This window comes from Rhinolophus sinicus, chromosome 8 (genome assembly GCF_057876585.1).
Source record: "Rhinolophus sinicus isolate RSI-liver-muscle chromosome 8, RSI-T2T, whole genome shotgun sequence".
Taxonomy (NCBI): Eukaryota; Metazoa; Chordata; class Mammalia; order Chiroptera; family Rhinolophidae; genus Rhinolophus; species Rhinolophus sinicus.
The window spans coordinates 45,653,345-45,679,664 of record NC_142508.1 but is presented as its reverse complement, the minus strand read 5'-3'; the positions used below and the strand labels follow the sequence as shown (position 1 = coordinate 45,679,664).

The window sequence follows — 26,320 nt, the reverse complement described above, 5'->3', positions numbered from 1 at the left end:
TATACGTAAATAACCACATAAGAATTTTAAATTTGAGTTCAATGTCTATGTTCCTAAAAGGCAATAGATACTGATGACTGCTAGTACTACTGGCAAGATCATCCAAACCATTAAATATATAATTCCAATCAATCATTTGTAACTGTTGTTAAATATATGAAAATATGGAAATATACCTGTCATTTACAAAGTTAAATTAACTCAGGTAACAAAACTGGGCAAAAAGAGCTGAGTAAAACGAAGCTAATTTCATGAACAAACATGGGTAAAATTTTAAAATAAAGTATTTGCAACATAGAATCTAGCTATATATTTGAGTTCTAACATATCATGATCAAGTAAGGTTTATCCCACAAATGCAGGAATAGTTCAACATCAGAAAATCTATTTTCGATCCTTTATTAAAAAGTAAAAACTCTCTAAGACTAGAATGTCTCTTCCTCCTCATTAATGGTATTTCCAGAAACGTACAGAAACATATTTAATATTAGGTTCGTGCAAAAGTAATTGTGGTTTAAAAGGTTAAAAATAATTGCAAAAACTGTGATTACTTTTGCACCAACCTAATAAACATCAGAAGCACTCCCAACAAAGTTCAAAAAAAGACAAGAATTATTTGTTTTCAAGTTGTGAAATACTAAAATATTTACGTTCTACCTAATATAGTTTTTAAACTATAGAAATAGAAATAGAAAAAGACAATACATTATATGTAGAGAGCAAAATGATCTACTGATAATCCAGTATTATCCACTAAAAAACTATTATATATTTCTATAAGATTATTATCAACTTACAGAAATCCATACATTGCTATATTTGTGTAAATATATATGCATCAGTAGTAACCATTTAGAAAACATCAGAGAACAAAATATTCCTATTTATAATGTCAATAAAACTTACACAGGACTGAGGAAATTACTTAACAAAAAATGTGGAAGACTTTTTAAGAAAAAAAATAATGAATCTTTATAGGAAGACATAAAAAGAATAGTACATATAGCATGCATGTTGAAAGATAGAAGGAATAAATATTGTTTAAGTATGTGTACCAGATTTCCTGAAAACACCATGAAATGCTTGATAAAATATGACAAACATCCTTATAAAAGTATGCCATGCTTAAAAGAAAGTAAAGAAAATCCAGAGGAGGCACAATGAAGTGAGAACCAGAAACTGGAGAGAAAAACATGCTCTGAAGTCACAGCACTCAGGATATTTGCTGAATTTAATTGCCTAAAAGTTTGTATCTTAACGGTCTGAAAAAACATCCAAGAGACAAACCCTTAGACCCGCAATGAACCTCTTTACAAAATCAGAACTATCCAATGCCTATATTTCAGAGAAAGGGGAAAAAAAATCCGTCTGACCACAAAAGAAAATGACAAGGAACAAGATCCATATGGAGAAAAAAATGCTACGGATAAGTCATCATTACAGAAGAGCCCCCATGCATGCAGGAAATTGCAGAATGAGACCTGTTCCCCAGAAACTGAAGTTGTTGAATGATACATATATTAATAATATAAATGCTTGAAATATAAGAAAATATACAGTCAAAACCATGAGAAAGGGACTATATAGGTATTGTAAAAAGATCTAGGAGAGGAGGAAAATATCAAACTTCTGGAAATAAAACAATATAATTAATTATATTAAAATCTTACAGAAAAAATTTTTTTAAAGCAGCCAGAGAGAAATTACAGATTACTTACAAAAGGAACAACAATGAGACAGATGTCAGACTTCTCAAGACCAACAACAGAAGCCAGAAGACAGTGGAATAAAATCTTCAGAGTGCTGAGAAAAAAATAATTGTCAGTATATACCCAGTTAAGTCATCAGGCAAGAATGAAAGTGAAACAAGGTTATTTTGCAACAACAACAATAAAAAGGGAGAGCATTTACTAACAATAGGCATGTCCTAATGTATTTTTATGATAAATAAAATGATCCCAATAGGAAGGTATGATGGAAGAGGAATAGTGTGCAAATAAAGGATAATCATGTGAATAAATCTAAAAGAAAACAGTATCATTATAAAACAAAAATAATGCCCATTTGGGGGGTTAAAAAGAAAAGAGAACTGAAATACCACACAATAATAACATATTAGATGGGAAAGACTGATCAAAGCTAAAGCGTCCTAAAATCCTTTATATTGTCCTGTGAGAAAGAATACATTAACCTGTGTTAAGTACATATTTGTTAAGTGACACAAACAATAATAATAATGATTAGAGGATGAAAACAGGCAGAACTACTCCTAAAATATTTAAATTCATCAGTAATCACAGGAATATGTGAATTATTTTTTAAATCTATAAATTGACCAAGATATTTTAAGTGGTAATATCTAGTGCTGGTAAAAGTGTAGAAAGAGTACCGTCATACATTGCTGGTACACCCCCATAAGAATTTTGTGACAATGAGATACATAATTGACATAGAGATGTCAATCTCTCATCTTTCTTATAGAACCTCAACTCGCTGCCACAATAACCACCAATTTATTTTAAGGTAGACACAATCCTTTGTATCTGTGCTTCTCAACTTGTTGGTCTTGAAATCCTAGGATGAAAGTGGGGCATATAGTTTATCTCAAGATAAACTCTGTAAAGCAGTATGCAAACTAAATATTGTATGTGGCTTGAATAACTATTTTAATATGAGTTAAAACATTTAATATCCAATAAAATATTTAGTTTCCATTAAATCAGTACATTTTTTCACACATCATTACAATTCATAAACACTGTAAAACTGCATTTGCATTAAGAGGAATGGAAAACAAGACCCGGTCTTATTTTCAGGGAAATAAGGTAGGGCTTATTTTATATTACAAGCATCCTGAAAAACCATGTTACGGCTTATTTTCCAGTTAGGTCTTATTTTCAGGGAAACTCAACATGTATTGTATTTGATAGATTGCTTGTCTCCATTTCGTTTAGTTCTTTTCTGGAGTTTTGTCTTTTTCTTTCATTTGAGACGTGTTTCTTTGCCCTCAGATATTGACTTACACCCCGTGTTTGTTTCTCTATATTAGGTGGGTCCATTATATCTCCCCATCTTGACAGAGTGGCCTTAGAGAAGGTGTCGTGTGGAGCCCCGTGGTGCAGTCTTCATCACAGAGCCAGGTCCTCCAGGGGTGTCCCATGTGGGTTGTGTGTGCCCTCCTGTTGCAGTTGGGCCTAGATTGCTGCTGGCACATCACTGGGTAGGGTTGACCCTCAGGCTCTCTGGCTGTGAGGGCAGGTTGTGACTACAGCAGATGAGTTGTTGTCTGGGGGCTGACCCCATCCATGTAGTGGCAGTTGCTTTATTGTGGCTCTGGTGCCAGTCAAGTCTGCTCTTCATGTCAGTCATTTGTGAAACTAACCTGTTTCCCTGAAAATAAGACCTAGCCAGATAATCAGCTCTAATGCGTCTATTGGAGCAAAAATTAATATAAGACCCGGTATTACATTATATTAATTATATTATATATTACATTATATATTATATTATACCTGGTCTTATAGTAAAATTAAGACCAGGTCTTATGTTAAGTTTTGCTCCAAAAGATGCAGTAGAGCTGATTGTCCAGCTAGGTCTTATTTTTGGGGAAACATGGTAGTTAGGTGGTGCTCAGGTGTGGTCGAAGCAATCCTTGATATGTGTTGGTTATGGAGCCTCCTGGGACAGGCTCCTGTGCAGGCTAAGGTCAGCTGCTACCTGTGCCTAGCTTGGTGCTGTTTGGTAGGAGCTATGAAGTGATGTGAAGTTGGTTGTTACTTTTGATGGGCTTCCTGGTGCTTTGGGAGATGCTACTGTGTGAACCAAGGTCGGCAGCCACTTGTACCTGGCTTGGGACCCTTTGGTAGGCAACACAATGTAAGCTGAAGCCAGCTGTTTCTTGTGACTCATTTGTCACCACTTATTTGAAACTGCATTCCAGGCCAAGACTGGCTGCTGCTTATGACAGGCTTGGAGCCACTTTAATGGGAGTAGCAATGCAAGTTAAGACCAGTTGCCACTACTGTTTACCCGGGGCCATTTAGCCAGAGCTACAAGGCACACAGGGATCAGCTGCTGCTTGTTTGGGGTTTGTGGGCCTTTGAGATATTTTGGGAAAGTCTACAGCATGAGATGAAGTAGGCTGTTTGTGTGGAGAAGCCACTCAAAGAGGTTCAGGCTGAGAGAGCATGTTGGGTGGGGCAGAGTCTTTAGGAATCACCAGGGTGAGGCAAACGGTGTTTGACAGGTTGATGTAGATCATAGATTTGGCTCCTGCCTGCCTGTGCCAAGCTGGCTGGGTGGGGGACGCCTCAACAAAGGAACAGTGGTGCCTGCCAGCGCTTCTATCTGAAAAGAGAGTTGACCTGACTCTTGCCCCTCCAGTGCTTGCCCTGAAGTCCATTTCAATACTCCCTGTATTTCCTCAGTGCTTTCTGAGCTGCTTCCCCTGTCCTAGAGCTTACAGCTAGTGAGCTTGTAAACAAGTGAGTCTGTGTATGGTCCTTGTAAGACCTGTGTCTTGTCTCCCACAGGCCTTAGTCTTTCTCTGACACAATTTATGCTAGTTTTCATAGTCAAATATTACAAAGACTTACCTTGCCAGCACTGGTGGACTACGCTGAGGAGCCAGGTATAGGTCTGGGACCCCTCGCTTGTCAGGGTGGACTTTTCCAGCCAAGATATCCCTCCTGATTCTTTTTTTCTTCTCATTTTTTTCTTTTTCTTTTGTCTTTATTTCCCTTTTTTCCCTCCTGATTCTCAATCACCACACCCTGGGGACGGGACCTGCTTGTTCTGCATCTCTGCTCCTCCTACTAGTCTCAACGTGGATTCTCCTTTACATCCTTAGTTATAGGAATTCTGTTCAACTAGTCTTCAGGTGGTTCTCCATGACGGTTATTCTATAAATTAGTTGTAATTTTGATGTGGTCAAGGGAGGAGGCGAGCACAGAGTTTACCAATTCTGCCATCTTGACCAGAAGTCTCTAGGTTTACAACTTTATAATACGACATCTGTATACTCCGTGTGCTCACAAACCAAAATCAAATCTTTCAGTCATCATATCTGACCCCCTCTATACTCTTCATCCTCCCCCCTCCTTACCTTCCTCCTGGTAACTACCATTCTGTTACATGTATGTATGAGTTTTTTTCTTTTTTATTTGTTGATTTTATTTTATATTACACATGACTGAAATCATATGGTTCCTGTCCTTTTCCATCTGACTTATTTCACTTAGCATAATACTCTGAAGGTCCACACATGTTGTCACAAATGGCAATGTTTCATCTTTTTTATGGCTGAGTAGTATTCCATTGTATATATATGTACCACATCTTTAACCATTCATCCATCAAAAGACACTTAGGTTTTTTTCCATGTCTTGGCTGTTGTAAATAGTGCTGCCATGAAAACAGGGATACAAATAAGTGTTTTCAAATTTTTTGAGTAGATTCCCAGAAGAGGGATTGCTAGGTCATATGGTAGCTCTATTCTTAATTTTTTGAGGAACACTCATTCTGTTTTCAATAGTGCTTGCACTAATTTACATTCCCACCAGTAGTGTGCAACAGCTCCCATTTTTCCACATCCTCTCCAACACTTATTTCTTGTCTTATTGATAATAGACATTTAAATAGGTACGAGATGACATCTTGCTGTGGTTTTGATTTGTCTTTTCCTTATAACCAGTGATATTGAGCATCTTCTCATATATCTGTTGGTCATCTGTATGTCTTCTTGGGAAAAGTGTCTGTTCAGGTCCTCTGCCCATTTTTTAATTGGATTGCTTTTCGTCATTGAGTTGTATGAGTTCTCTAAATATTTTGGATATTAGCCCCTTATGGGAGATACCGTTGCAATTATCTTCTCCCATTCAGTTGGTTTTCTTTTTGTTTTGGTTTCTTTTGCTGTGTAGAAGCGTTGTAGTTAGATATAGTCCCATTCATTTTTATTTTATTTGCCTTGACTTTGACTTTGGGGTCAATGCCACAAAACCCCCTCTGAGACCAAAGTCCATAAGTTTAGTGCTTGTTTTCTTCTATGTATTTTATTGTTTTAAGTCTTTCACCCATTCTGAGTTAATTTTGTGTATGTGGTGTCAGGTAGCAGTCTAATTTCATTCTTTTCATGTGGTTTTCCAGTTTTCCAAACACCATTTATTGAAGAGACTTTCCTTTCTCTTATGCATTTTTTTGGCTCCTTGCCCGAAATTTAGTTGCCTGTATATGTGTGGGTTTATTTCTGGGCTCTAAATTCTATTCCATTGATCTGTAGTTTCTTTTTCTGCTAGTATCATATTGGTTTGATTACTGTAGATTTGTAGTATAGTTTGAAATCAGTGAGTGTGATACCTCCAGCTTTGCTCTTTTATCTCAGGATGGCTTTGGCTATTGGGTTCTTTTGTGATTCCATACAAATTAGAGAATTTTTTGTTCTATTTTTTTTGTTCTAAAAATATCATTGGGATTGCACTAAATCTGTATATTGCTTTAGGTAATACGGCCATCTTAACAATGTTGAGTCTTCCAAAGCATGAACACAGAATATCTTCCCACTTTTTTGTATCTTCTTCAGTTTCTTTCAGCAATGTCTTGTAGTTTCGAGTGTACCAGTCTTTCACATCCTTTGTTAAGTTTATTCCTAGGTGTTTTATTCTTTTTGTTGGACAAGGCTCATAATACCAGCATGGGCCAGGGATCTGTGTCCTAAACAACTAGACTGAGAAACAACGGCTTGAACAGGAGTGGCTGGGGGGAGACAAAAGAAGGGTGGGAAGAGCTCCTTTCAACATTTCTCATAATTCAGGTCTTGTGGTACATTCTGTCAGCTTCTGTTTATCTGGAAAAGCCATTATTTCTCCTTCATATCTAAAGACAACTTTGTTGGATATAATAACCTTGGCTGATGTTTTCTCTCTTTTAATATTTTGAATATTTCCTTCCACTCTGTCCTGACTTGCAATGTTTGTACTGAAAAATCTGATGATAATCTGATGATAATCTAATGGGCTTTCCTTTGTAGGTTAGCCTTTTTTCCCCTGACTACCTTGAGAATTCTTTTCAATTAATTTTTGATAACTTGAATAAAATGTGTCTTGGAGAGGTTCTTTATGCATTGATATAATTACGTGTTCTGTTAGCTTTTTCTATTCTAAAGTCCAGTTCTTTCCACAGGCTTGAGAATTTCTCGTCGGTTATTTCTTTGAGTAGTCTCTGTGTTCCCTTCTCCCTCTCTTCTTCTGGTATACCCATTATCCTTATATTGCTCTTTCTAATGTAGTTAGATAGTTCTCATGGAGTTCTTTCTTTCCTTATTTTTCACTCCTAGTTCTCTTTCTTCTTTCTCCTAGGTCATAGTAAGGGTCACAATCATAGTAGGTCACAATCATAGTAGGGGACTTTACTGATACAAATGTGGACAGATCCTCCAGGCAGAAAAATCAACACAGAAACAGCGGACTTACATGACACTCTAGAGCAGATGGATTTAACTGATAATTTTACAGCACTTCACCCCAAAGCTACAGAATATACCTATATTCTTCTCAGGTGCACATGGAACATTTTCCAAGATAAACCACATGTTAGGCCACAAAACAAGTCTCAATAAATTTAAGAAGACTTAAGTCATACCAAACATCTTCTTTGACTACAGTGCTATGAAACTAGAAATCAATTACAAGAAAAAAAACTGAAAAACACACAAACACATGGAGACCAAATAGCATGCTACTAAATAATGAATTGGTCAACAATGAGATCAAGGAAGAATGCAAAAGATACCTTGACACGAAAACATAATGACTCAAAATCTATGGGACACAGTGAAAGCAGTCTTAAGAGGGAAATTCACAGCAACGCAGGCCTACCTAAAGAAACAAGAAGAATATCAATCAACGGTCTATCTTCACACCTAAGGGAACTGGAAAAAGAAAAGCAATATAAGCCCAAGGAAGGAAATAATAAAGATCAGAGTGGAAATAAATGAGAGACAAAAAAAAATACAAAAAAAATACAAAAGCTCAATAAAAACAAGAGCTGGCTTTTTGAAAAGATAAACAAAATTGACTAACTTTTAACCAGACTCATCAAGAAAAAAACATAGAGGACCCAAATAAATAAAATCAGAAATGAAAGAGAAATGATCACAGACACTACAGAAATCCAAAAATTTAAGAAAATACTATGAGCAACTATATGCCAACAAATTAGACCATCTGGAAGAAATGGATAAATTCCTAGAAGCATATAATCTTCCAAGGCTGAATCAAGAAGAAACAGAAAATCTGAACAGACCGATTATTACCAATGAAATGGAATCAGTAATCAACAAGCTCCCAACAAACAAAAGTCCTGGACCAGATGGCTTCATGGGTGAATTTTACCAAACATTTAAAAAAGAATTAACACCCAGTCTCCTCAAACTATTCCAAAAAATCCAGGAGAAGGGAAGGCTCCCAAGCTCATTTTATGAGGCAACCATTATCCTGATCCCAACACCAGACAAAGACATTATTAAAAAAACACAAAAAACTATAGGGTGATATCCCTAATAAATATAGATGCAAAAATTCTCAACAAAATATTAGCAAACCAAATTTAGCAATACATTTAAAAAGATCATACACCACAATCAAGTGGGACTCATTCCTGGTATGCAAGGTTGGTTCAATATCAACAAATCAGTTAAGGTGATGCACCACATAAAAAAATAAACAAATAAAAATCATATGGCCATATCAGTGGATGCAGAAAAAGCATTTGACAAAATCCAGCACCAATTTATGATAAAAACTCTCAGCAAAGTGGAAATAAAGGGAACATACTTCAACATAATAAAGGCCATATATGACAAACCCAAAGCTAACATCATACTCAATGGGGAGAAATTAAAAGCATTCCCCTTAAGATGAGGAACAAATCAAGGATGCCCACTTCACCACTTTTATTCAACACAGTACTGGAAGTTCTAGCCACAGAAATCAGACAACAAAAAGAAATAAAAAAGCATCCAAATTGGAGAGGAGGAAGTAAAATTGTTATTATTTACAGATGACATGATACTATACATAGAGAACCCCATCAGTTCAAAATCTATTAGAACTGATACATGAATTTAGTAAAGTAGCAGGATACAAAATTAATATTCAGAAATTGGTTGCATTTTTATACACCACTAATGAACTATCAGAAAGAGAAATTAAGAAAACAGTTACATTTACAATTGTATCAAAAAAAAAAAATACTTAGGAATAAATTTAACCAAGGAAGTAAAAAACCTCTACTCAGAAAATTATGACACTGAAGAGAGAAACTAAAAAAGATACAAATAAATGGAAACATATACCACGTCCATGGATAGGAAGAATATAGTTAAAATGTCAATACTTCCCAAAGCAATATATAGATTCAACACAATCCCTATCAAAATATCAATTACATTTTTCACAGAAGTAGAACAAATAATCCTAAAATTTATATGGAACCATGAAAGACCCTGAATAGCCACGGCAATCCTTAGACGTAAGAATAAAGCAGGAGTTACCACACTATCTGATATCAAATTATGGTAGTCAAAACAGCATGGTATTGGCATAAAAACAGACACACATATCAATGGAACAGAATAGAGCGCCCAGAAATAAATCCACGCCTATATGGTCGTCTAATCTACGACAAAGGAAGCAAGAATTTACATTGGAGTAAAGACAGTCTGTTTAATAAATGGTGCTGGGAAAACTGGACAGATATATGCAAAAAATGAAACTGGACCACCTTCTTATGTCATATACAAGAATAAATTCAAAATGGATTAAAGACTTAAATGTAAGACCCAAAACCATAAAACAACTAGAAGAAAATATAGGAAATAAACTCTCAGACATTACCCTTAGTAATATTTTTACTGATATATACCCTTAGGCAAGGGAAAGAAAGGAAAAAATAAACAAATGCGATTACATCAAACTAAAAAGTTCTTTCACAGCAAAAGAAACCATCAACAAAACAAAGACATTCTACTGAATGGGAGAAGATATTTGCCAATGATACATCTGATAAGGGGTTAATATCCAAAATTTATATAAAACTCATATAACTCAACACAAAAAAAACCCTAATCAACCCAATTGAAAAATGGGCAGATGACATGAAGAGACATTTCTCCAAAGAGGACATACACATGGCCAACAGTCATATGAAAAGATGCTCAATGTCACTAGTCATCAGAGAAATGCAAATAAAAACGAAGAGATACCATTTCATTACTGTCAGAATGGGTATCATCAATAAATCAATGAACAAGTGTTGGCAAGGATGTGGAGAAAACGGATCCCTTGTGCACTGTTGGGATTGCAAATTGGTGCAGCCACTATAGAAAATAGTATGGAGGTTCCTCAAAAAATTAAAAATAGAACTGCCTTATGACCCAGCAATTCCACTCCTGGGTTTTTATCCAAAGAAATCCAAAACACTACTTCGAAAAAATATATGCACCCCTATGTTTACTGCAGTGCTATTCACAATAGCCAAGATATGGAAACATCCAAAATGCCATCAATAGATGACTGGATAAAGAAATTATACACTGGAATATTACTCTGCCATAAAAAAGAATGAAATCTTACCATTTACGACAACATGGATGGACCTAGAGGATATTATGCTAAGTGAAACAAGTCAGACTGAAAAAGACAAATATCATTATGATCTCACTTATATGTAGAATCTAAAGAACAGAATAAACCATCAAACAAAACAGAAACAGACTCAGAGATACAGAGAAAAAACTTATGGTTGCTAGATAGGAGGGGGGTTCGGGTGGGGGAGAAGGTGAAGGGATTAGAACATACAAATTGGTAGTCATAAAATAGTCATGGGGGTGTGAAATACAGTATGGGGATTATAATCAATAATGTTGTAAAGATTATGTAGGATGTCAGATGGGCACTGGACTTATCAGGGGGATCACTTCATAGACCGTGTAGGTGCCTGACTACTGTGCTGTACACCTGAAGCTGATGTAGAATAAAATTGAATGTCAACTATAATATACATATATATATATATATATATATATAAAAAAAAAAAAAAAGTGGAAAAAAAAAGATAAATGTGCCCTATGAAACTATCTATATCTACTTCCAGAAATTTAAAACCATTCCTTTGAAAATTAGAACAAATTTAGTTAATTACTTAAAAACAACATTGAAATAACATCCGATGAGGTAGACATTCCAAAGGTAGATACTGAAATACTAGGGGTAGATATCCTTACCTAGTGACACCAAGTTACTATAGTTCTCCAACATCACATCTCTATACAAATCCCTTTGAGCAAAGTCCAGGCATTCCCACTCTTCTTGAGAGAAGTCAATGGCAACATCCCTGAACATCACCGATCTCTGAAACAACAAACATAATACTAGTAGTGGAAATAAAGAAAATGTTTTTTCAGTGGAGGGGGAGATGATGGAGAGCTCGCCACAAAGGAGGCAACAGAGCAAATATGCTAAGAAGCCTCTTACATAAATGAGACACTACAGAACTTGATACTTCTAAAGTGCTGACATATTCCTTTTTATTCCTGTTGTTATAGATATTTCCTGCATGTAGAACATCTCATTACACAATAAGTCTGGGAATTAGTAAATTAAATAAAATTAATTTAAAAATGCAATGTCCCAATTAAAAGAAACAGCATACGGAAGCACCCTGTACAATATGTATCTTGTACATCATACATTCTCAATAAACGCAAGCTCCTCTTTCTTTTCTACTTGAGAAATTAAGAGAAACAATTGGTTAAACATTTCTGTAAAATCTTATAAAATATGTATCATATAAAATAAGATTTACATAAAATTAAATAATTTATTGAAGCTTCAGGTTTGTCATTATATCAGAATATTAGTCATAAGCATTTCCCTGTTACCAATAATTTAGTAAATATTTTTAATAGGCTGCAGAGTTGATCCATATAATGAATATATCTGACTTAATAAATGCACATATTTGAACATTTTAGGTTATATAAAAATCTCATAAGCATTTTTTGCTTTGGGGAGTTTATAATTCTCAACAGCTTTTGCATGTGAATTTTCCTGTTACTATTAATCACTTATTAACATACTGTGTTTCCCTGAAAATAAGACCTAGCCAGACCATCAGCTCTAATGCGTCTTTTGGAACAAAAATTAATATAAGACCCGGTCTTGTATTATATTATGTAAGACCCAGTTTTATATTTTATTTAAATAAGACTGAGTCTTATATTAATTTTTGCTCCAAAAAATGCATTACAGCTGATGGTCCAGCTAGGTCTTATTTTCGGGGAAACACAGTATCTTTTTCTTGTTCTAAGCAATAGAAAGACGGAAAAGATAATCCAAACTTACACATTCAAGATTAGCACACAATACTGAATCTCAAGATGATCCATATTATTGGTATCAATTATGGATTCCCAGAGAAGATCTCTCTGTATTCAATCCCTAATCCTGTTCCTAACCTTAAAAGCCCACAAAGCATGGGCTCTTGCCATGTATGGAGACTCAGCACAGTCAACCCCAACTCCTTTCTTGCCTAACAGGGAAACCTAAGTCTAAAGAGTTCAAAGTTTTCTTGTGTGGTACCATTTAAGATCCTTCCATATCTTCTAAAATCAGGATATCTGTTGTTATATCAGTGCTCCTAATCAAAGATGCTCAATGGATTTTTGAATAAATATGTGAATATAGGTTAGATTAGAAAGACATACCTAGCGAAGACACTATCACTGGTAAGAATGGGATAAACTGGGGGCACATTCCTGAGTGGAGTTTCAGGAATAAGAAACGCAAACATGCACATACTCTGTAAAAAAGTGACAAAGTGACTACTCAAAGAGGGCATGAGGAAAACACCAATTTACCTGAGCCATGTTTTTTAGAGTTAAAAGAAATGATCAATCCTCTTCTGGATTCCTATCTTAGAGAAGCACAGAATCTGGAAAAGGCAGTGCTGGGGAGGAGAAAACAGAACCATGAGACCATGCTCTTTATAAAACTTCAGACAAGTTAAAATTACCTTTGTTGCTCTCTTCTTCCTGTCTCTTGCTCCCATTCCCAAAATACACACTAAACGGGGGGGGGGGGGAAGGGGGGTAAAGGTGGTGGGTTCTTATCCCTGTCAAACTCAGTGCTGTCTATACACAGAAAGAAAATATTTACAAAAACTTCTCTACCATTTCTGAAATGAAAGTTATATATAATATGACACATTTACGTATAGTATACCTAAAATAGACATGACCGTTATATTTCAACATATTAATGAACACTACAATAGAAAGCACAAATAATTAAATCTTTATGCTTACAAATACTTAAAATGAATAAATTTAAATTTATAAGATGACAATATTCAACTAAGTATTGTTGACATATTTATATTTGACATTTTGAAATAAAATCTATATACTTGTATGTATATATTTATATACGTGTGTACAAGTGTGTGTGTAGAATAAATTAAATTCATTATCTACAAATGGAGGCTTTTACAAGTATGGATATTAACAAGTCAAATGTCACAAGCAGTGTTGCCATTAGTGCCATGATTATTTAAAATTGTTTTTAAAAATCTCCGTGAATTTCTGAATAAAACGAAGTGTAATCTTTCTCAAAGAAACTATAGCAGTATTCCTAAAAGATTTAGCTAATAGTAAGAACATGCAATAATAGTAAAACAGACAAATTCAGCAATTTTAAAATTTAAATTTTATTATTGCTAGACCCCCAATAATAAGTATATTTCCCCACAGCTATGGTCCTCATTTTGTAGGTCACAGAACAATTCTTCATTGGGCACTGCAGGAAATCTAGATCAGAAGTTGGCAACTATTGCCCACCAACTGTTTTTGTAAATAAAGTTATATTTCTAAAACACCCCATAGGAGGAGTCACTGTTCCTACAGACAATCATTGATATACGTGCTCAATAAATATTTAATTAGAAATTCCACTTCTTCCAGATATTGGCAAGGTGCAATAGATAACTGCCCATTCTAGCAACCAAAAATAATTCAGTAAGATGAAAAACCATAATTCCTTTTAAATCCATCAAAGAGTGAAGACACAAAGAAATTTAAATGAACTAAACTCCAAAAAGTGCCAACCTCTTCTTAAGACATGGATGCTCTCATCCCTGGCAGGGCTTAAACTACATTGTAATTACCTTAAAGATAAACAATCCAACTATTCCCATAAAGAGACAATCTCAAGACAGTATAAAAAAGCAAGTTCCAACTATATGTTCTTTACAAGAAACACACAGATGGGTTGAAAGTAAAATGGTGGAGAAAGACCACACAAATACTAAGCATAAGAAAGCTTGTGTACCTGTATTAATATAAGATAAAATAGACTTCAAGACAAAGAGTAATAGTAAAGAGGCTAAATTCATCAGAAGACATAACAATTCTACATGTGTAGAGATTTAACAAAGCATCAAATATACGAAGCAAAAATTGACAGAACTAAAGGAAGAAATAGATCAATCCAGAATCAGATTTGGAAATTTTAACATCTTTCTCTCAGTAATTGACAGAACAAATAAATTTTATAAATTAGTAATGATATACAGGATTTATATAATACTATCAAGTACCTTGATATAACTGATAGCATACACAACTGTCAAGAATACCACACCCAAGTATCAAGAGCTGAGCTGAGCTGCCAGTTGTCAGAAAAGCTGATTAAGACAATAAGCCAAACTGAAAGTAACAGTCGTCTTTAATCACTTCCTACAAGGAAGAGAAAGTGCTGACTCCCCTGTTCCATTTTCCCCTGTGGAACAGCATCTACAGAGGGTCAGATGATCAGCACAGACATGGGGAATCATCTCACTGCCAAGGGAGTAGGACCACTGAGAGGGAGATGGGGAAAGGGCTAGGAATAGAAAAGTACTGAGTACCAAGTGGAGCAAAAGTGTCAAGTTTTCCCCCTTCCCTTAATAAGGACCTCTTGACAGAGATGCCTGATAGGTAACCTAACGGAGGCAGTTGGGCTAGGAATGCATATATGAATAAGAGCATGGCTTGCCAGGGGGGCCTGAGTCCTTGACCGCGACTCCCTTAGGAAGCTACAATGCATTGGCTATGCACTAAATCCAATGGGGGGAGGAAACAAGTATCAAAAATATTTTAAAATTAAATAATACAAAGTATATTTTCTGGTTTTTGTCTACACATTATTTAATTAGAAACCAATAATAAGAGGTCTAGAAGAATCTCCAAATAGTTGCAAATTAAACACACTTCTAAATAACCCATCAGAAGAAATCACAAGACATTAGAAAATATGTTGAATTGAATGACTATGAAAACACAACTAACCAAATTTTGTAGACTGCAGTAAAAGCAGTATTTAAAGAAAAATTTATAGCCTTAAATGCTTGTATTAGAAAAAAAGGAACTCCTTAGTTCTTTAGACTCCCACCTTATGGAACTGGAAAAAAAAAAAAGAACAAATGAAGCCCAAAATAAGAAGAAATAAAAATAAACACAAAATCCACAACATAAAATGGATTTCAATAGAGAACATCAACAGTCAAAAATTGTTTCTTTCAAAAGATTAATATACAGTTGGCCCTCTGTATACCCACAGGTTTGCATCTGTGGGTTCGACCAACTGTGGATCAAAAATATTAAAACAAACAAACAAACAAACAAAATGTTACATTTTTGCTGACATGTACTAGTAGGTTAGGCCTACAATAGTTGTGTCTGTACTGCATATACACTGTTTTTTTGTCATTATTCTCTAAATGATACAGTATAACAACTATTTATATAACACTTGCATTGTATTAGGTATAATTATAGTACGTCCTCAAATAACATCTTTTTGTTCAACATCATTAGTTTCTTTATAACACTGATGAGATGCCATAGGAACTTGACTCTTGTTTATATCAATCAGCCTATGGTTAAATTGGTTTCATTATATGTTATTTTGCCACAGTTCCAAGAACCTATTGACAATGTTAAGTGAAGACTTACTATAATCTAGAGATGATTTAAAGCATACAGGAAGGTATTCATTAGTTATATGCAACTACTACGCCATTTTATATGAGGCACTTGAGCTTCTGAAGATTTTGGTCACCTCAGGGGGTCCAGGAACCAATCTTTCAGGATACCAAGGAATAACAATAATTGATAAGCCCCTAGCAAGTCTATGGAGGAAACAAAATATTACCAATACAGAGAATGAACTATAGATCTTACAGGCATTAAAAGGATAATGTAATTCTATGCCAATAAATTTGACAACTTGAATGATGTGGATAAATTTCGTATGACACAAATTACCAAAAGTCACACAAGAAGAAACAGAAAACATAAGTTGCCCTATAGACAGATATTAAAGAAATTGAATTTTTAGTGAAACAAATGCCATGCCCACAGAGAAGGTCCAGATGGCTTCATCAGTAAGTTCTACTAACATTTCAGGTAGATATAATACTATTCTTTCCCAAACTTTTTCAGAAAATAGGAAAAGAAGAAAACACTCTCTTTTACATTTTGAGGTCAAGTAACCATGACACCAAAACCCGACAAAAATATTACAAGAAAAAAATTACAGTTTGAGATCTCTCATGAACATAGACATGCAAAAAATATATATAAAATATCAAACTGAACCCAACTGACTTTGGAAACAAGAGTATGTTTTATGTAAGACAAAAATAAATCAAAATTTTTTTAAATCCCTAATAACCTAAAGCCAAAGGAAACACTCATCTGTTCATAACACTAACAGAGTAAATAAAAAAAAAAAGGAAGCAATTATTTCAAGGAATTTTAAAATACAATCATTTGACATTAGATCCCTAGTACAACGTAACGTACAGGCAAAACAACTATAAACTGTTTTTCACTAAATATACTGTTATTAACAATACTGGAATTGTTAGTCTAATATATATATATATATATATATATATATATATCCACATATATATATATATATATCCACATATACATATATACAGGCATATATGTATATATATATATATTCTGAAATGATTATATACACATACATATATCAATGAGAATAAAGCAAGTAATTAATGTTACTAGGAATAAAGATTTTCAGAGTACAAAAAATACAAATTTTTTAAAAATCAAGAAAAACTCTAATCTTTAAATTCAATTGGAAGTATCAATATAAACTCAGGATTTAGTTTTCTCTTTCTAAAAGATATGTATTTAACCAGCTCTGTTAAAGGCCTATAAACAATAACACCCAGAAGCAATGAGAACCTCCTACTATTCTAATTGTGTCTTCTTAAAACCACTTCCCACTAAAAGGAACCACGGCTCCATAAAGAAGAGGCTGATTTCATGTTTGGGAGAGGAAAATGTACAAGATGAGCCTAGAACTTCTTTTCACACCAGAAAGTTTGGAATCTACCAAAGATTACTGGTTCATGTCACAAGAAATCCAAAAGAAGATAAATCAGAGGGAGTGTAAAGAGGGTCACACTGGCCATAGATGGACAATTTGAGTATTAAGAACAATAACAGCTATGAACTGAAAAACATAAAATATCTTTAAATCGACAAGTTCATAACGATAACTTAAAAGGAAAACACAGGATAAACTTTGGAAGATGCTGAAAAATAATGAGAGTAAAATCAAGCTTTTATCCTACATTTTTTGCATAAGCTATATTTCAGAGTAACCAAGACACTGATGAGAAGATGGTTCTCTTTATAGAAGTATTCCAGCTCATAAATGCTGAAGAAATGATAGAATCAGAATACCATTTTGTAACTCCTGATAAAATATGGATTCCAAGATGATCAATGGCTGCTAACACCACATAAAGGAAAACAACCAAATATTATGCACCACTTCACAGAGGTACATATCTTTATGTATGAAGGATTAGTGCAAAACAAATAAAAAAACACACAAAAAAACCCCTGAACCTGATCAAGCCTCTAGAATTAAATACCAGTTTACAAGAAATACAGGGTTAAAGGAACATGTTAAATGACACCACACATACAGTCAACAAAATCCAGATTATGGGTAACTGTAAGAAAACTGTTCCTGGAACTACAAGAAAACAGAAAGAGAGAAAAGATTTAAGAAACATATCCCACTATTATACTAAATAGACACTGTTTGGATATTGATTCTAACAAACCATAAAAAAATATTTATGGACAGTGGGGAAAATTTGAACACTGGCTATTTCATGACATTAAGGAAGTTTTGTTTTTTTCTTTTTAGTAGCGATGATATTGTGGTTATTTTTTTAAATAAAAAGTCCTTTTTATTTATCTTGTAGAAACACATGTTAAAATAGTTGTGGATGTAATTATGTAACTGGAGTTTTTTCAAGATAATCCATGGGTTTTTGAGGGGTTGGGGTAGGGAGGAAATAGTGGAGCTATAGATAAAACATGTTTAGCCATAAATTGATATTTGTTGAAGCTAAGAGATGGGTAGAGTACATGGGGATACATTACACTATACCTTAGTTTTGGATAAATTTGAATTTTTCCATGAGAAGTTTAAAAAAAGACTTTAAGGATAGATTCCAAATATGAACGGTGTTTCATTCCAGGGGAGAGTTTTTAAGTAATTGTTATTTTCTTCCTTGTTTGTTTCTTTTTGTATTTTTTAAATTGTGTCAACGAACATGTACTACTTTGATATCAGAAAACAAGAAAGTAACAGCTTTCTGGAATTTAAAACAAGAACATGCAGTGGTTAAAAAAAAAGAAATTCTCAATAAATTCAGAGAAAAAGGAATATTTAATAGTATAAACTCTAAGACTTTTTTTTTTTTAATTGGATAATGGAGAAAGAGACAGGGAGGGGAAAAAGTGAGGAAATGTACCAATTTTATTATTACTTAGAGTTGTGATTCAGGTAGAACTTATGTCAAAAGCATTTAAAAAAACCTAAAAGTAGGCCAGTTCCAGAAATCTGCCCCAAAGATAAACCTCTACAAATAGAAGCCATATATACTGTTACTGAATGCTGCATTATGTAATGGCAAAATACTGGGAAAAAACCCAAATGTCCACCCATAGGAGAATGGCTAAATAAACTATTACACTCACACAAAATGTAGCTATAAGAAAGGATGTGGAAGATGTCTATGGAATGACATCTGCTGTGGAATGATCTGTGGGATATAGTAAATGTGTGAGAAAAATAAAAAAAAGGAAGGTACAGAACAGTATACATAGAATCCACCCTTTTAATTAAGAATGGAGACAATAAAAATATATATACATATACATACAAACACTTAACATATTATCGTTTAAAAGAAAAACAGAAGAATAAACGAAAGATAATTACAGATGAGTCACATAGAGAAGAAAGAAGGAAACAGAGTGGAGGGGACAGGAATGGACACCAGACTTCTCTTGATCTGGAGTTTTGGTTTTGGAAATATGTAAATATTTTAAGTAATTTTAAAATTAAATTAAATCAAAGCGGGGAAAACCAATTTCTAAAAGTAGAAGCAAGATTAAACAAATAAGCCTAACTCTGTCTCTCAGGTTGGTGGCTTAACTATATGAGGTGTTATTTTAGGTGACTTTAAAAACACAGTAATTTGATTATAGGTCCCTACTGGGTTATATCCTATTGAACTCCAGGAAGTCTTGATTTTTTTTCTGTATTTATGCGGTTAGTAAAAATATCGGTATTGTTATTTTGAAACTCTCTCAATCGAAAAAGGAGAAAAGAGGTAAAGGGAATAAAGAACAGATGGGACAAATATAAAACAAATGGCAAGGTTATGGATTTCACTCAAACCATCAATAATCATGCTAATTATCAATGGTATAAATACTCCAATTAAAACACAGATATTGTCAAACTGGATAAAAACACAAGCTCCAACTAAATGCTGCCAACAAGAAATGCACACAGAACACAAAAGAGTTAAAAGTAAAAGGATAGAAAAAGATGTATCATGTTAACACTAACAAAAAAGAAAGCTGGAGTGGCTTCATTAAGTATCAAAAAAAGTAGATGTTCAGAGCAAAGACTGGGATAAAGGATACCATTTCATAATGATTAAAGGGGTCAATCCACTATTAGAATATATAATCTAAAACATTTACGTACCTAATAACAGAGCTTCAAAATACTTGTACATGACACAGACTGATAGAAACTATGAGGAAAAAGAGGTAAATCCAATTGACAGAAAGTCAGTAAAGACACTGTTTGGATATTGATTCTAACAAACCATAAAAAAATAGAACACTATCAACCTATCTAAGTAGTTGACATTTATAGAACACTCCACCCAACATTAGCAGAGAATACAGTCATTTCAAGTGCACACCAACATTTACTAACATAGATCACACATTCTCAGTTATAAAACAAATCTCAATAAATTTAAAAGAATTCAAGTCATACAAAGTATATTCTTTGAACAAAATGAAACAAAATTAGAAATCAGTGACAGAAAGATATTTGGAAGATCTTCAAAGCATTTGAAATCTAAATAACATATTTCTAATAACCCATAAGTCAAAGAAGAAATCAAAAGGTAATTAGATACCGCCCCCCCTCCCCCCTCCATTCCAGTTCAAGCCGTTGTTTCTCAATCTAGTTGTGTAGGACACAGCTCCCTGGCCCATGCTGGTACTATGAGCCTTGTGCTCCCCCCAGGCTGAGGCAGTGGGTCCTAGGTCACCTTCAGCTGCTCACAGCAGCCCAGCTCCAGGGAGAGCAGTTGTTCACAATGGGCATGCAGCTCACTGGTCCATGTGGGAATCAAACCAGCGACCTCAGCGTTAGGAGCACAGCGCCCCAACCACCTGAGACACCGGGCCGGTCCCTGGATTTTTGAAATAATATTGTAATAACTACATATGGTACCAGGTGAGTACTAGACTTATAGGGGGAATCACTTTGTAAATTATATAAATGCCCAACCACTATGCTGTACACCTGAAACTAATATAAATAATACTGAATGTCAACTGTAATTGAAAAAATTTTTTTAAGAAAAAAGAAAGGATTTTGAACTGAAGGCAGAATAAATAAAATAAGATTGGCAAGTGATAATTTTTAAGCCGGGCATATGATGGTTCATTATACTTCTGTGTACATTTGATAAATTTTAAAAAGTTAAAAAAAACAGGATGCTGTTGTGTCAGAAATAACACTAGATTATCTCCTTTTTAAATTTACAAATCTCAAATCCATTCTTCCTCAATTTAAACACTAGTGAGAAGCATCTATCACAATTAACTGCACATATTCCTTGCTCCCAATCTACAGAAAATTGCCTTGCCCCTTCTTTAGTTAAAAAGGCTTAGACAGGAAATTTCAAAAAGAAAACAAAGATTATGTCCTGAAAAAAAACAAAGGCATTTCAAAAAACAAAGTGGAAACATCTACTCACCTTGGACTTTGCTTTTAAATGCGTAACAGCCATTTTTCCTCCTTTGGGCTCTACTCTCAGGAAAAGAAAATGGAATTGTGAGATATTATACTAGGCTTTTCTTAGGGTATATTCTAAATAGAACACATCCTCTTCTGTCTCTCCACGCCCCCAACCTACCCCTCATTTAACATTGAGGGAGGTCAGAAGGAGACTAGAACAGTTCTGTACTTTGTGTATCAGAAAGAAGTGCCAAGATCACAACTGTCTTGAGCTAGAATTTATTTCTAGATTCAAAACAGTCCACTGGAGACAGAGCCCTGCAGTGGAGTGCTACAGGTTCTGAATTGTGTGGCTTGCCTCCTACAGCACATTGTCTGAAAGTATTCCCACTCCAGGAATCCCATTACATTTCTAAGTGGCCTGTCTTTAAGGCCACTTATCAATTCTGAAATTATCATCTCAAGACCAGGTCTGTGGCTTAGAAGTAACTCATGTATTCTTTATTCATGGGCTCAAATTTCTGACTTCCTGTCACTTCTTGCATCCAATACCCTTAAGGTGAGAGGGCACTGGAAAGCAGCAGGGTACCTACAGATATAAAGGAATCAATGTGACTTTGGGAAGAAGGGAGGGTAGCCACTGTAATCAGAAGAGAAAGAAGTCCTCAGAGAAGGGCAAAGTCACATAGGCAGACTCAGCCCCAGAATGAATCCAAGAAATATTATACCAAAACAATTTTACCTCTGTACCACACTAAACTCCCACATGGGCACAGACTATAATACACACAAATGACAACACAGTCACCCAATCACATTTCCAGTCACACAGCCAGAGTCACAATCACCACGTTAACGCTACATTGTCACACCACCTAATCGTCAACAAAATCCAATCATACACAGAGCATACACATAACCTCATTCGAGCATAGCCAAGCACACTGTCAGGTGCACACAGCCAAAAACACCCTTTCACAGCACCACTTTTACTCTCTTCAGTCAAGGAAAACGGAGCGCGCGCGCGCACACACACACACACACACAGACACACACACACAGTCCCACACAGGGCACACACACAGTCATCCAATCAGGTAGTCACAATCAGAAAAACACAACCAAGTACTGGGTCAAGGAAACAAGCAGTCTCAAACACTTTGTCACAGCCACACTCGTAACACCTCAGTCAACAGGCAAACCCCAGTAATACACACAATACACAGACAAATACCCAACCTCAAAGAGACACAAGAACATCCAAACACCCTGTCACAACACCACTGTAGCACACACCTCACAGACGCGGTACACACACAATCACAAAAGCACATTCCGTCAGTAACCACGCGGTCACAAAACACACTGTCACAGCAGTATCATCAAACCCTCAGGGCAACTCACACTCACACAAATGCTTAAACACAAAACCACAGTCGCACACGCTCATTCACAAACACTAGTCAGGCTTGCCGCCCGACACAAATCCGAAGACACGGCCTCACCTGCAATTCCTGGGACGCTTCCTCCGAGCAATTCTGCCCACCTCGACAGACGATGCAGTTCAGGGTCCGGGGTCCGGCACCCGGGATCCAGGCCGATTTCGTGTTCGCGGGCCCCACCGGAGCCGGCCCTAGCTCCTCCACATACACAGCGCTCTCCCCACGCGAGGCCCCCAAATCGCGCGAACAAACGGAAATGAAGCCGTGTTAGGAATCCGGTGACTCTGGGAAATGTAGTCCAACGTCGGGAAGGCTGTGGCTGGCCGGCCGAGACGCTGGGAAACACAGTCCACCAACCCTTGGTGGGTTTCGTGGACCAGGCTGCTGGAACCCGGTAGCCCCACAGGCCGCGCCGGCGAGTTCTAGGAGTGCCCGCCAGCGCTCAGTGCGCAGGCGTCGGGCGCGCGCTGCTGGGGCGGTTCAGAGCCGATACCGCGAGTGCTGAGTGGTTCCGATCGGGAGAAGGTAGGACTAGGCCGCTGGGCAGGTGGAGGGAAGGAGCTGGGCGGGGACCGGCTGCAGCCTCGGAATGGCTTGAAACCCTTTGTGTGCCTCCCAGGCCTAGTGAGACCACGCGAGATGTGGTCGGGCGGACTGAGTCTCTTAGGGGCTGGGTGTATGGTAGTATTTCTGCCTGTGTGATTTTACTCGCTGTTGGGTATGGGGTGATCCGTACTGAAAGCCGCATGGTAATGGCATTTTTAGAAGTGTGTGGGATTGTCAGACAGAATAAGGACCTCTCCTGTTGTGGTTTATCAGTTTTGCGTCCGTGATTGAGTGTGCTTGCGTGACTGATGATGATTTGTTTATATAAATGTGCTTTTCTCGTGCCTGTATTCCAGAGTGTCTGTAGGAGTTATGTCAGCAAAAGAGCATGTGTATGACATGAAAAAAAGATGGATAGTCAAGTTATTTATTCCTCGAACACTAATTTGATGATCGGGAAAAGGTTAAAACTTTATCTGGGAAATAAAGGATTTTTCTACTGGAGCAGATACATATATCATGGGGAAGAATGCAAAATCAATATAGTTTTTGTTTGTTTTAACAAAGATGATTTCAAAGCCAGTCGTAGGGTTACTGCTTTTTCCTCTGCCACAGCCCCCCACAGTGGGCATCAATTCTTTTGTACTATTAGAAAGACATTATTGAGTAAGGTTGAAAGGCCAATTAACAAAATAATAAAATAAGTTTAAAAAGAGTGAATTTTAGCAGAGTCCAGCAGTAGTCAGATTTCCTGAATTCTAGGTCAAACCCTTGTCCCCATTTTCTAAAAAACAAACCTTGGCTCACAGAGAGGAAGGAATTTAAGGCAGTATGGTTTGTTGGTAAGCCTGAACTTGTCTTCACTTACTTTAAGATCTCGTGGCAATGTAAAACCAAAAATAATTACAAACTTTTGAATTTCCTGCACAAGGAGATAGTTATAATTCCACCACTCCTCCAGGGGGGAGAAAATTAATAAAACTTGCTCTGACTTTCAGAACCTTATACCAAATACTTTGATCTCTTCCCAGTAATGTGACTGGAATAGCAAATTTGGTAACCAGGTCTGTGAAATAAAGGAACCTGTGTGCATGATCCTGTATAGCTATGTGAAATAAAAATAGTCATATTGTACTAATATCGAGTGGGTCAAAGTATCAAAGTGGAGCAAGAATTTTGTTAAGCATGAGGGATGTAGATTGGGGTTTTTTTGAGATGACACATTCTGATTTCAAATTAGATAGCATGCATTGATCCCAAGCCACATCTACGAGTATTTGATTCTGGATTATCTCGACTTTTAGATAGTTGTGATGACTGCTTGCAAGAAAAAGGAGGCTGTTGTATAAAAGTGGAAAGCAGGAATTGTTAACCTGAGATTAAGAGATTCCATGTAGATGGGCTTCTTATTGTATATTAAATTTGTGACATTTTGTATGTGTAGATATAATGTGAATTTTTTTTTTTTTTAGAGAAAATATAGGCAGTTTTATCAGATTCACAAAGAGGTACTTTGACCCCAAAAGGTTAAGATCATTAGAAATACAGACTGCAAGGAGCTGAGGAGGACTTTTTTAGCATACCATGTGATACATTTAATGTAAAAAATAGTTTATCTTTTATGGAGGGACACACACCACACTCCTGTCAATGGTGACCTTTGGGGCAAGAAGAGAGAGGACTTACAGTCAGGAGAGAGAAGTGTCAAAGGGAACTTTAAGCAACACTGATAATCTCTCTTTTTTTTTCTTTACAAGGAAAACATACTACTCGTGTATTTAAATTTAAATTTTAAAATTCAAAAGAAAATGGAGATTGGAGATTTTGGAACAAGAAAAAGTGAGCTAAAGGACCCAAACTCTGTAGAAGCAGACAAAATCCAGAAAAAAAGTGCCCCTTACAAAGATTGCAGAGAGAAAGGAATACTCAGGCAATAATTTTTCATAGGCCTCAGGTCCTTTGTTTATCAACTGGCAGTTTCAGATTTATGTCCTTATGACCGTTTTTGACCTTGCAGACCTTTAAAGATTAGTTATCTTTTCAGTCTAGCAACTGGATTCAGCCCTGTTGTAGTGGCTGCCTGTGAGCAGCATTGGTGAGTATGTTCTCTTTCCTGGTACTGAATCATTTTCTTTTGACTCTGTCAATACTGGCAAATGGTTGTGACTTTCTTCCAATAGATTGGGTTTATACCAGTACATATGAGGTCAGGCATTCAATTAGTGATCCTGGGAAAGTATTTGAGGCATTCTGGTATTTTTATAATTATTTTTCCCATTTTTATTTTGAAAAAATTTAAAGCTGCAAGAAAACTAAAAGAATAGTATAGCGATGTATACTGTATACCCCTCATCTAAATTCACCAGTTTTTAACATTTTGCACTATTTGCTTAATCTCTGTCTACACCTATTTATAGATTTTGTTTGTTTTTTGCTCAACATTTATGAGTAAGCTGCAGACATCATATACTTTGCCACTAAATAATTTAACTGTATCTCTAAGAACAAAGTTCTCCTGTATAACCTCAATGTCATGAATACATGTAAGAAATTTAATATTGATTCATAATATCATGTTACATAATCCATATTTAAATTGCCCCAGTTTTTCCCTAAAAGTCCTATATGTCCATTTAAAAAATTGACCCACAATTCAAATCAAAGCCACACATTGCATTGGATGGATCTATCTTTTTTTTTAAACAACAAACATTTATTTCTCATAGTTTTGGAGGCTGAGAAGACCTAGATCAAGGTACAGGTAGATTTGGTTCCTGGTGAGAGCCCCTTCCTGGTTTACGGATGGCTACTATTTCACTGTTTCTTCACATGATGGAGAGAGGGCATTTATTTTGTTTCTTTACTGTAGAGCAATGTTCCTTTTACCTGTTATTGTGTTTCATGATA

The 26,320-nt window shown here is 35.7% G+C and overlaps 2 protein-coding genes across 4 annotated transcripts in view; one reads left to right on the top strand and one right to left on the bottom strand.

The window, feature by feature from the left end:
- LOC109457196 (uncharacterized) overlaps positions 1–23,176 on the bottom strand; it is a 30,772-nt gene extending 7,596 nt beyond the window's left edge. Inside the window, exons 1-5 of one of the 3 annotated variants that reach the window (XM_019749903.3) lie at positions 22,931–23,176; positions 21,445–21,494; positions 20,151–20,199; positions 12,914–13,002; positions 11,279–11,405 (exon numbers count right to left, since the gene is read on the bottom strand). In XM_019749903.3, coding sequence (XP_019605462.1) covers positions 11,279–11,405; positions 12,914–12,922 — 136 coding nt within the window. In that variant the 5' untranslated portion in view covers positions 12,923–13,002; positions 20,151–20,199; positions 21,445–21,494; positions 22,931–23,176. Of the gene's footprint in view, positions 1–1,718; positions 1,800–11,278; positions 11,406–12,913; positions 13,003–20,150; positions 20,200–21,444; positions 21,495–22,930 lie in introns of those variants that run through there. The other 2 variants (XM_019749902.3, XM_019749905.3) reach the window with 2 other exon arrangements.
- Positions 23,177–23,254: 78 nt separating this feature from the next.
- The window catches only part of LOC148757566 (uncharacterized), a 64,771-nt gene continuing 61,705 nt past the window's right edge, over positions 23,255–26,320 (top strand). The window contains 1 exon segment of the mRNA XM_088800629.1: positions 23,255–23,392. The gene's annotated coding sequence lies outside the window, so the exon portion shown is untranslated.